This window comes from Ceratotherium simum, chromosome 37 (genome assembly GCF_057802395.1).
Source record: "Ceratotherium simum simum isolate JZ-2026a chromosome 37, ASM5780239v1, whole genome shotgun sequence".
NCBI lineage: Eukaryota > Metazoa > Chordata > Mammalia > Perissodactyla > Rhinocerotidae > Ceratotherium > Ceratotherium simum.
In genome coordinates, this window is record NC_141936.1 from 11,127,278 (window position 1) to 11,139,355 (window position 12,078).

Genomic DNA, 12,078 nt, shown 5'->3' on the forward strand with positions numbered 1-12,078 from the left:
CAGTGCACCACGCGGCTTGAGAAGCACTGAAGGACTCTCTGAGGCTAAGTTAGCCCTGTGGGCGCTGACACGGACTCAGACCCTCCCTTATTTGAGTTTTATTCAACGAACCTCTTTTAAATGGCTGGCATGTGCCAGGCACTATAGAGGATACAAAGGTGAATTAAAGTTACCCTCAAGTGAGCCATGCTAGCATACGATTGAAATCCTGGCAGTGTAATATGATAAGTACTTTTTTAAGTAACTGAAACGTAAGTCCTAAAAAAGGAGCAAAGGAACTGTTTAGGCCGACAAGGATGCTGCTCCTGAGGAGGTGACATTTGAGCTGGTTTCCGTGTAACAGAGAACAAGAAAGAGATCCAAATGCAGACAATGCCATCTTATTCCCTGAGGATAAGATAGATAGCTACAGCATTACTTCTGTCAGTATACAAGCTTGGGCCATACAATTAAAATGTTGGGGCCGCACGGAGTAGGAAATAATAAAGAGGTGCTAGTTCTTGTTCCAGGTGACCAAGACTGAAGGAGTACAATCAGGTCAGTTTGGGAAATAATCTCTAATACATCCTGATAAATAGTCGCTATTAGTACCCACATTGCCAAGAGTTTGGCGGTTTAAAAAAAAAGCACAAATTCTAAAATTTGTAATTGTTCTACTTTTGTTCTTCTGCAGGTTGGTACAGGTCTTGGGCCTACACTGGAGTTTTATGCACTTGTATCTCAGGAACTACAGAGAGCTGACTTGGGTCTCTGGAGAGGTGAAGAAGTAACTCTTAGCAATCCAAAAGGTAATATTAATCTGTGGATTAGTCAATTTGTGTTATTCAGATCAGGTAAAGGGTCCTTAGAGTTCATTAAATATATTTAACTTACAGTAGAGGACCGTGCTCTCTGACCTTAATTTCTTTTAGCCTTTGTTTTCTCATTTATCAAATAAGGGAGGCCCTCTCAGCTCTAGAAGACTTCATTCAGTGATCTGCTATCTGATTTTGAGAATACTGAATTTCTTAAATGTCTTAATTACCAAGTTTTGTCTTCTTTTGGGAAATAGCATCTAAAGTTTGGTGATGTGCTCATTTTACAGGAAGCCAAGAAGGGACCAAGTATATTCAAAACCTCCAGGGCCTGTTTGCGCTTCCCTTCGGTAGGACAGCTAAGCCAGCTCATATCGCAAAGGTTAAGATGAAGTTTCGCTTCTTAGGAAAATTAATGGCCAAGGCTATCATGGATTTCAGACTGGTAAGTTTAGGATTATTTGCTTTTCTACAATTTTTTTGTACCTATGTTCCATGAAAGTACTTTAATGCCCTTTACTTAATGCTGTATTTTAAAACAGTGCTTCACAAACTTTAGTGTGCATGTGAATTACTTGGGGATTTCGTTTAAAAAGCCAATTCTGATTCACTACGTCACGGGTGAGGCCCAAGATTCTGCTTTTTCATACCAGCTCCCAGGTGATACCCAAGTGCTGGTCTGTGGATCATTCTTTTCGTAGCCAGGGTTCAGAGATTCAGGCAACATTAAGGGTGGTTTTAATTATATATTTTTTAAGTGTTTGACATTAGATTTTTAATTCAGTAGCAAAGAGCATGAGCATGTAGTTAAACTACAGTAAATTGCCATTAGAATGCTGGAGTAAAGATAAGCAAAAAAATCAGTATTTACAGAGGTTTGAATATTTCTGGACTTTTCTTCATTTTCTCTTCTCACATTTTCTTAGATACTTTGTCAGTATCAGTATGTGTAAGAAATTTTCATCTGATGTCAAATTCACAAGCTTACAATTTGACTGTAACTGAAGAATGGGCTGTTGATCAGTTGTTTCAGAAGTTCCATTTTTTGACTTTAATTGGTTCTTCCTTTTAACCTCTCTTGCTTCTGAATATGCAGTAATACAGACTACACTGGAATTAAGTTTATTTGGCCCAAAATAGAGTAAGATTCCTCTAAACATCTCTTGGTGTTGAGGCCCTTATGGAGAATATATGTCCATCATTGAAAAATTCCTTTTTAGGTTCAGTGTTTAAATAGGATTCTTCAATGTTCTAAATTTTTTACAATATCAGGGCCCCAAATGTAATTTGAATGGGGACAGTTTCATGTAATGAAACAGTTGCTAAATATGTTTTTTTTCCTGGGGATTACTTGACCTTTTTAAATGACCTCTTGAAGTGTCAGTTATAGAATTGAGGCAGTTCTAGAAGCTTAATGTGACTGTTAAGATATTTTGCGTATTCTCTTTCAGGTGGACCTTCCCCTTGGCTTACCCTTTTATAAGTGGATGCTACGGCAGGAAACTTCACTGACATCACATGATTTGTTTGACATTGACCCAGTTGTAGCCAGATCAGTGTATCACCTAGAAGACATTGTCAGACAGAAGAAGAGACTTGAACAAGATAAATCCCAGGTAGGCTTAGAAGATGAGGAAACGGTCAAGTGAATCTGTTTCTTATTATAGAAAGATGAAGTCTTTGTTAAATGGTTTGTATTTGACCTAGTAATTAATGTTTTATTTTAGACAAGTTTAATTTTTTTATTATAATAACTGAAATATGATTTTATAGTGAGTAAGATGACCTGTAACAACAAAAGGTGATGGGGGCCGGCCCCGTGGCTTAGCGGTTGTGTGTGTGCACTCTGCTACTGGCGACCTGGGTTCGGATCCCGGGCTCGCACCGACGCACCACTTCTCCGGCCATGCTGAGGCCGCATCTCACATACAGCAACTAGAACGATGTGCAACTATGACATACAACTATCTACTGGGGCTTTGGGGAGAAAAAGGGGAAAAAAAGGAGGAGGATTGGCAATAGATGTTAGCTCAGGGCCAGTCTTCCTCAGCAAAAAAGAAGAGGATTGGCATGGATGTTAGCTCAGGGCTGATCTTCCTCACAAAAAAAAAACAACAAAAAACAAAAAAAAATGTGATGAATAAAGAGCTTGATTAACAAATAAAATACACTCCTAACTGAAACCCTAAGGCTCTTGTTTATTATAATAAATTTTAGATGGATGGTGTGTATCTGGGCAGATGCTACATCATAATGAATGCTTTTTAGTAAGCATTTGAATCAGTAAAACTGTTCTCATGACAGATTAATTTTTCCAGAAAGGTAGCTTAGTTTAGGAACAGTCCACTTGTTTTCTAGAGAGATCTCAGGAAGATATTTTTAAAGGTCATGCTAAGTGTCCACTGTTTCTTGGTAACACATGTTGAGGTTTCTCTGTTAGCTCTCGTAGGTAGTCTTGAGCTTTAGTTATTAATGTATATCTTTAATATATTAGTAATAGATTAGAAAATCACTTGACTCAGTATGAGATTAATAGTGGTTCTGTATCTGACATTAGAAGAAGACAAAGTTGTATTAGTTGTATTAAAGTGGCACAGATTCAAGTAGCTTATGTTTGGACAAGTAACATGGACAAATATTAAATCAACTCCCATTTTTAAATTGTGTAAAGTAAGAATAGAGAATTAAGGAGATTCTATAGTGAGAGAAAGTAGCATCTCTCTTGATAAGATGGAGAGGAGCTTATACAGTAGATGGGTTTTAGAATGCCTTTTTATTTGTGAAGATGATTTGTAAGGGAATTCATTTTATCTCCCATATTGGTAATTACTAATTGGTGATTTTTTGGGAAAATAAGTTTATTAAGAGATATGGGTGTTTAAAGAGGCCCAGTTCGTCTTTTCCATACATCTGTTGTCTTAGGACTTTTAGAACCAGTTAGGTTTATGCTTACCAACTTTGTAAATTTTAAACTACTACAGTCATATTTAGGATCATCTCTTAGGTAAATGTTGCTCCCTCACCCATAAAAGAAGAAAAAGAAGGAAAGTAAAACTCATGGCGCTGTTCCAGTGTATTGATTCATTTAATCCACAACAGCCTCGCGAGATTTAGGTATTTCTGTTATCCCTGTTTTATACGTGAGAGACCCAAGTCAGCTAGGCTGAGTAACCTGCCCAAGTCACATATCTGGAGCGTGGAAGAGCCGAAATCCAAACCCAGGCTGTGTGCCCTGGAGTCCGCGCTCGGACACGTGCTGCAAGCTCTGTTGTGTATCCTTGTCTGCAGTGCGGTGTGTTGCCACAGTTCTCTTCCTCAAATCTTTTGAGATTTGTTCCTCTAATCTTTATTATTCCTGAGGTTGTCAGTTTAAAAGTATAAAATGCATGGCACACAAACTGCACTCCAGAAACTGATTTAGTGCATTAACCCACTTTGACCCAGAGCGTGAGGATTGGTGGTATTCTGAAACACCTACCTCGTCATTTTATAAAGCATACAGATGGAACAAGTCGTCCTGGCTGAGGTTCCACTTGGTAGTTTAAATTCTTGAAAGATACATGGAAAATGGGCTAAAGCTTAGCTTTCAATTTAGTATTTAAGGTCTAGAGAAACGAACAGTGAATTCCTTTTAAACATCTCAAGGACATATCGTATGCTCTAGATTCCTGTCTATGGTACGTTTTGTAATGCAGACCTTTACAAGTCAGATACGTCTTATGTAGCTGTGGGAGGAAAGCTCTTCTGTTAGCACAGCAGTGATTGCCTTCATCTGTGACAGGTGCTGGGGGTCAGTTTTGAGAGCCTTCCAGTGGGAGAACATTAAAATGGAGAGCTTTTTTTATTTGATGTGATTTTTTTAGTCTTCTTGCTAAAGAATATTTCAAATGTAAAATTGAAAAGCCTTTCTTTGGGTGTCATCGAATGATGCACCTGAAACTGAGAGAGACCTAAACATGAGTTTTTGCAGAGAAGTAAAAATGGACGTAATCCTCAACAACTATATGTTACCTTAATCTTAAATAGTGCTGCTATCTCCTTTGTATTTTGAATTATCTGGAATCCTAAGCAGCTTTCATTCTCCTCTTTAAAAAATGATTAATTTATTAATCAGAACTTTCTAATCTTTTTTAGTTTAAATGACTAATTTTCTGCACCTTGATTGTTTAGCCTCTAGGACTTGCATACTTTGGGGCATGTCCAATTCAGAAAACCATTTGCTTTCTTTCTCCTGTACTGGATACCATCATTTTCAGATAGAATGTACAGTTTTGCATGTTGGTCTTTGATCCTTAATCTAAAAAAAATAATAATATTGTATATAAGCCTTTTTATAAAATCTTAAGCATTTAAAAAAGTGAATAATACAAATTGCTTTTAACATTTGTCTTTAGAGTAAGACCTGACTTTTCTTAGGGCTTTGTTGGAGCCTTTTTTCATCACAGTGTTATTGTATGAATACAGATTTGTTATGCTAGGCCTCAAGGTATTGAATAAAGAATCTCCAGGGTATTTTTTAGACTTCAGCTTTTTGCAGGGGGAAAAAAGTTAATTACCATTCCTGGATCGTGCATTATTTGTATTTACAATTTCCTTACTGTATTGTATTACTCAGTATTTGCTATATACATATATTAGATTGATTAAGATTAGCCTAGAATTTATGACAAGTTTGTCTGGCTCTAGAGTCCACGCTCTTAAATTGACCATTATGCAAACTATTATGGCCTTTCTATGAATCTGATTTGAATAAGGTCAAATTGAGTAGCAAACATCTCATTATGGAGGAACACTCAAGTGATCTTGTTTTCCCATATAAAAATAGTTGGATTCTGAAGCGTTTAAGGTTATTTCCTTTGTGATCTCAGTACCTTGTTCACATTTAGATTATGACCAAAAAAAGGAAAAATAAATAGGCCAAGAGCCAAAGGAACCCGAAAAATTTATTAGCATATCTTTTATAAACAAAAACATAATTGAGTGAATTACTATGCTTGACAACCCCCCTCCCTTCTTTTTAGACCAAAGAGAGTCTACAATATGCATTAGAAACCCTGACGATGAACGGCTGCTCAGTGGAAGATCTAGGATTGGATTTCACTCTGCCAGGTTTTCCCAACATCGAGCTGAAGAAAGGAGGAAAGGATATACCAGTCACTATCCACAATTTAGAGGAGTATCTAAGAGTATGTAATCGTGGCGTTCTTTGGGAGAAGGCCTGCTGTGGCGATGCAGGGCTTTGCCTTTGGGTGCTACTCTGACGGAGAGGGAGGACCCGTCCAAGGAAGCACAGGCGGTGTCTGTTAGCTGCCTGCCCGGACTGGTTTGAGACCTTCGAGACCCGGGGCCACTGCGTGAAAGCCATTTTTTCAAGGCTTAGCTTCTGTTTGCTCATGAGGGAACATGTCAGATATTTCCTGATCCCTTATGTAACCTTAAATTCGCACCCTCAAGCTTGAATACTATCTAATAACATCACATTTTCTTAATTTAAGAAGAAATCAGTGAAAAGGAGCCATCACTTGTGTTCTCGCTAAACTGCATTTCTGCCTATCAAGCCAGCTAACTTCACAGAATTGCCTCCAACACACATACGTTTATGGGTTTGGTGAGGCCTTTCAAATTATTAATTCATGGTCCTTGGCTGTATTTGCTAAATTAAGAAAAAACAATTTTGTATTGAATACAGATTATATTTTTAAATTATAACCTATATAGATCTTTTATTACTACTTTTTGAAAAGTTAGTTTATTCCTGACATTGAGTGGAAAGAACATTGGGTTCAAGACAAAATGCCACCTACACCTAGACCTGACCGTTCCACTGCCTTGGTGTGAGACTTTAGATAGAGCCTCTGAAAAATTTCTGCTCTGGTTTCTTCATCAGCTTGAGAGAAAGAAGATAGCAGAGGATCTCAGATATTATTTAGTCTGCCTAACAGTTCTGTGATTCATAGTAATTCTTCTAATATTCGGTAGGACTCTTCTTATACTACCTGTTTCTTTTCCTAACTTGGAGAAAGCTCATCTTGCAGCTTACTAGCAAATGATGAGTTAACATCCAGATTAAGTTTCTCTAAAAATAATTTGTAATAATGCTTGTCTTTTTCTATCAACAAACACTATTGTTTTCATTTTTATCTGAACGTGTCCTCTATTTCTTAACCCAATGGGTTAGCCAAAGTCAGTGATGACTAGATAACGTTGGACCAATAACACATACTTTCTGTTACCTTTAAATTTCATGTGGCTGCATTTCCAGAGTTTGCCTTTTTCTAAATGGAGACACACACTGCAGAAGGGTTGGGTTCTAAGAACTTAACAGGATTTAGAACTAAAAATTTCACATTAGAAATGAAAAACACACACAAAAAAAAAAAAGAAATGAAAAACACTTAACAGTGGTAATTGTGAATCTTGAAACTTTATCTTCAATTCTCAGTAACATTTTATCCTCTTGGGAAGTTCTTATCTGGTAGGGTAATATATAACTCTTTACCATAGGGATTTTACGTAAATGAATTTTTAAAATGCACACTGCATTTTTTACGTTTCCTTATTGGCCAGGCCCTGAATTAGATGTTGACCTGACTGATCTTTTAACTTATACCGTTTTCTGGGAGATATTTTAAAGACTTAATGACTTATTTAAAAAAAATAAAAAAGAGTGATCAGGAAGAATATTTCACTGTACTTTGCCCAATAGTAAATAGGAAAGAGATTTGAAATCTGTCACAGTTTTTAGAAGACTTTTCTTTTTGCAGCTGGTTATATTCTGGGCACTAAATGAAGGCGTTTCCAGGCAATTTGATTCATTCAGAGATGGATTTGAATCAGTCTTCCCACTCAGTCATCTTCAGTACTTCTACCCGGAAGAAGTGAGTAGCTTATGTCTGGAAGAAATGGTCATTTCTAGTTCTGTACCTATAATTATCTTAGTGGAGTATCTCCGTGCTATTTCATCCAAGACCCTATTGTTGCAAACAAATGAAAAAAAACCGGTTTGGGAGCCAGGGGTGGATGTTTGGGAAAGATGAGATCATTTCCTGAGCAAGGAAGAATATTAAAATTAAGTATAATCTAAATATAACATTATATTTTATATTACAAATAATCTAAATATTAAATATAAGTATTAAATGTTAGAGAGGGAGTGGGGTCCACATGTGGTTAAGCATAGCATCGTTGTCAGCTGAGACCCTCCAAGCTGCTCCGTGGAGAATAAACTTAGGTTTCTGTACTCTTGCTGCTGGTGGGGAGAGCTGTGCGTCCACAGTCATGAAAGTGACACTGAGGAGGTTGCATTTTTTTTTTTTTTTTTGACTGAACTTCCTGCATTAGATGAGACATTGTTTCATGATTGAGATTTTAAGGAAATGTTGCAAGTTAGCTAATTGCCGTATTCAGGGAATACTTGTGAGAATGGAAAAAAATGAATTGATGTGGATGGTTTTTTTCCAGCCATCTTTACTTAACGTAGAACAATCTTAAAGAATTACTCAATGGTGGTGAGATGTCATAGAAAGGGTCTAGAAGGTATTAGGTTTCCCTGGTTGGGAAACCTTTTTGTGTATATTTTGAATAGTCACTGTAGAATACACTTTCATTACTGGCTGAATCTTTGAATGACTTAGCATTTTAATCTCAGTTATTATTTTTGTGTCCACTGTGATTTGCTGCCTGTCAAAGCAAGTGGTGTCCCTGGCACTTTTCGGCACTAAGTGTCGCCTGAAATTGAAAGCAGAAGTGTTGCTCCTGGACTTGAGTCCTGGTCCCCGCTGCTTAGCTGTGTGTCCTTATCCAAGTTGTTCTGTCTGCTCTGACTGCCTCATCCATAACGTTGGGATAACCTCTGTCTTCCTGAACAGGGTACATAACGTACCTGACAGTGAGTGACACAGAGAAGATATTAAATTTCATATGCCCTGAATTGGATTTTTTCAAAGTATGCAGTCATTCTACAAATGGGCAGTTAACCAGAGAAAAGATGATTTAATTTGAAAATGTTAGATTTTCCAAGGACACATAAGCATTTCTTGCTTTCTGATGTTCTTTCTGTAATGGCTAGCTTGGTTCCCATCCAACCCCAAACAACCATATGGCATAGATGTGCCTCTCTTTACAAAGTGTGAAAACCCACCCGTCTGCTATGTCTCAGTTGGACTTTCTTCTCCCGCTTCTCTCTCCAGCTCAGTATTCTGTTTCTTGGCTTCTGTTATTGTGTACCCTTGTGTTTCTAAAAGCCAGGATTTATAAAATCTTCCTGGTTAGAAGTAGGCTATCAAGTTAAAGCCTCTAAAGAAATGAGAAGAGTTAGGAAAACTCAAATCTAGGGTTTGTAGGTTTTGTTTGAGATGAAAGGCTTCTCTAGAACCTAGTCCCTGCACATGGGCAGGGTACCTATTCATGTGCAACTGAGGAGGAGGTTGAATCTATACATACAGTAGAAGAGCACATTATATAAAGAGGGCCTGAGCAGAAGGTTTTGATAATGATACTCTTCTTTGGTACATGTAGACGTTCATATGGCATTCTACAAAACGGAGCATGTTGTATGCATTGTCCTCAGTTATGCAGCTATGTCTTAATAACTCATTACCCTTGTTTCAACACACAGCTGGATCAGCTCCTGTGTGGCAGTAAAGCAGACACTTGGGATGCAAAGACACTGATGGAATGCTGCAGGCCAGATCACGGTTATACGCATGACAGGTGAGTACTGGGAGCCGCCAGGTTTTCAGTTGGTAGTCAAGACTGTGGTGATGCATATATATATTTCATAAACCACAACAAGGGAGGAGGGTCATTTTAAAATTGGTCTACCTATTAAAGAAGGCTTTCTGATATTTTGGCCTTATTTCTCTCAAAACTACAACTTCAGGACCCACAGGGTTCTTTTTGAAGTATTTCTGTGAAAATGGGTGGGGAGGGGGAAAGGGTAGAATACAGATTTTATATATAATAAAATGGAAATATCTGTGCAATCCCAGACAAGTCTTATTTATCACAATAGTAATCATTGCATTTGAATTCCAGCTGTAACAACAGAAACAAATTTGATTTCAGAGTGCATTGTAATGTGAATTCATATGTAGTCATATTTGAATTTGATAGTCTCTAGCTAATTGTGAGGGTCAGTCATGTGGTGTGATTCAAAACTGCATTTTAAAATGATGGAATAATTTTGGTGTATTTCTTTCTGTTATAGTCGGGCTGTCAAGTTCTTGTTTGAGATTCTCAGTAGTTTTGATAATGAGCAACAGAGGTTATTTCTCCAGTTTGTGACAGGTAGCCCAAGATTGCCTGTTGGAGGTGGGTATGATGTTGATTCCTGGCGTTTATTCTAACTGTGGGTGGGCGTATATGTGTGTGGGTGAGACTTCAGTATCAGTAGCTGGATATTCTTTATTTGACTTAGAGTGCCCTTTAGTTATTCCAATATCATAATGTTTCTAAGTGTTTAATTTGTTTTGGAGTATATTAAGAGAGATCGCTGGCAGGGGAATTCATAGGAATTGTCTTAAATACGTTGAAGTAGGGTTACTAATGCACATGTAATGCTGTTTTTCTAGATAAAATCCAAATTCTCAAGCATCTGTACATTATAAACTCTTAGATGACTTAGATGAGAATGCATTCTAAAGTCTGGTTTTTCAGAAAGAGTCCTAATAGGAGTTGAATTGGTAATCTATTTTAAAAGTCAGAAGGCATAAAGAACTGTTTGCTTCCATGTTATACAATGACTTTTTATGTTAAATAAAGCAGGTACCAGATTCCATACACTAAATGTGTATTGATTGTGTAGGTATAATTACCAAGCAAGAAAGAATACTTTGTGTGGGGGATAATATTATACAGCAGAGCAGTGTAATGTTTCTGATAATAGCATAAAAAAGGGGATACTTGTGATTACAGACTGATTGTTCTCACAGATGAGAAAATGTTTTTCTCTGAGCCAGCTGGTATGTGTCCTGTAAGCTTACTAAGTTCTTTGGTCTGTCTTCCTTCCCTCTCAATCAGGCTTCCGGAGTTTGAATCCACCTTTAACAATTGTCCGGAAGACATTCGAATCAACAGAAAACCCAGATGACTTCTTACCCTCTGTAATGACGTGTGTGAACTATCTTAAGTTGCCGGACTATTCGAGCATTGAGATAATGCGTGAAAAACTGTTGATAGCAGCAAGGGAAGGGCAGCAGTCGTTCCATCTTTCCTGATCACAGCGAGAATGCAGTGTCTGCTGATAACAGCAAAAGAAGAAAATCATGATTTCTTTTCTAAATGTATCACCTGAGTCAAGGAAACATGTTACGCCTTCTTGTTGTAGGAAAAACGGCTTGCAGATTATAAAAGAGACACTTGGTTGATATTCATTAATGGCCCCATGGACTTAAAGTGATCAGGCCCTAAAACATTGTTGTGATGAGGTTTCTTTAGCAAGTTCTTGTTTAAGTTATCATTTATTTGATGAGTGAAGTTTTTAACTTGCTTTGCTGTGTGAAATTTAAAAAAGGGATGTTTTTCCAGGCTGAAACAATAAATGTCGCTGTGCAGTTTAATTCTGGGCTGTGTGTATCCATCTAGCTAAGTCTGCAGATTTGTTTCCTCCAAAGACAACTCTTGTACATAAGTACAGAAATTGAAGCTCACGTGTATTTGACAAATACAGTGTAGTAGGTTAGCTCCGTGTGCTTTTCACTTGCTCTAATTTTCCCTCCCTGATCCATGTGTTGTCTGTGCAGTTCACACAGTTTATTGTATACAACACTCACAGTTGTTACGTTCTCGCTAGCCATGGGTTTCTGTTGGTCCGTGTTCTCTCTCAAATTAAGATATAATTTAAAATTCATTGAATTGAAATATATTGTCAATATAATTCAGCTGTAGTAACTAGGTAGACTTTTCTTGTAGCTTAGTTTTGACATAGTTGTAGGGTATTACTGGCCTTGTACCAGTGACACACTAGGACAGTTGACACAGTGATTCTGGCAACATCAGCCTCTGGAGTGGAGGCAAGGAAAGCTCATTCATTTCTTTTGTATAGGTCACAAAGTCTACAGCATGGGCTGGCCGGTATTTATTATTTTATGGCCAGAGCATTTTGATTTGATTTAAAGTTTTAAACACAATTAGCAGTTTTCATTCCCTGTTGGAGTAAAAGAATTGTTTTCTCCCTTGTTCTTGGTTTCAAGTTTTTGTTCATCGTCTTTCTTTATTCCATTCTCCTCTCCCCCTCCTCCCAGCGCTAACTTGGGACAAACAGTTCAGCCTTCGCCTCGACACA

At 37.6% G+C, this 12,078-nt stretch overlaps 1 protein-coding gene across 17 annotated transcripts in view; it reads left to right on the plus strand.

Annotated features, from left to right (window-relative positions):
- TRIP12 (thyroid hormone receptor interactor 12) overlaps positions 1–11,353 on the plus strand; it is a 154,090-nt gene extending 142,737 nt beyond the window's left edge. For all 17 annotated transcript variants that reach the window (XM_087424728.1, XM_087424727.1, XM_014785371.2 and 14 more), the window contains 8 exons: positions 674–788; positions 1,085–1,239; positions 2,246–2,410; positions 5,816–5,980; positions 7,559–7,672; positions 9,412–9,506; positions 10,003–10,106; positions 10,815–11,353. In XM_087424728.1, coding sequence (XP_087280854.1) covers positions 674–788; positions 1,085–1,239; positions 2,246–2,410; positions 5,816–5,980; positions 7,559–7,672; positions 9,412–9,506; positions 10,003–10,106; positions 10,815–11,011 — 1,110 coding nt within the window. In that variant the 3' untranslated portion in view covers positions 11,012–11,353. The remainder of the gene's footprint in view (positions 1–673; positions 789–1,084; positions 1,240–2,245; positions 2,411–5,815; positions 5,981–7,558; positions 7,673–9,411; positions 9,507–10,002; positions 10,107–10,814) is intronic.
- The last annotated feature ends 725 nt before the right edge of the window (positions 11,354–12,078 follow it).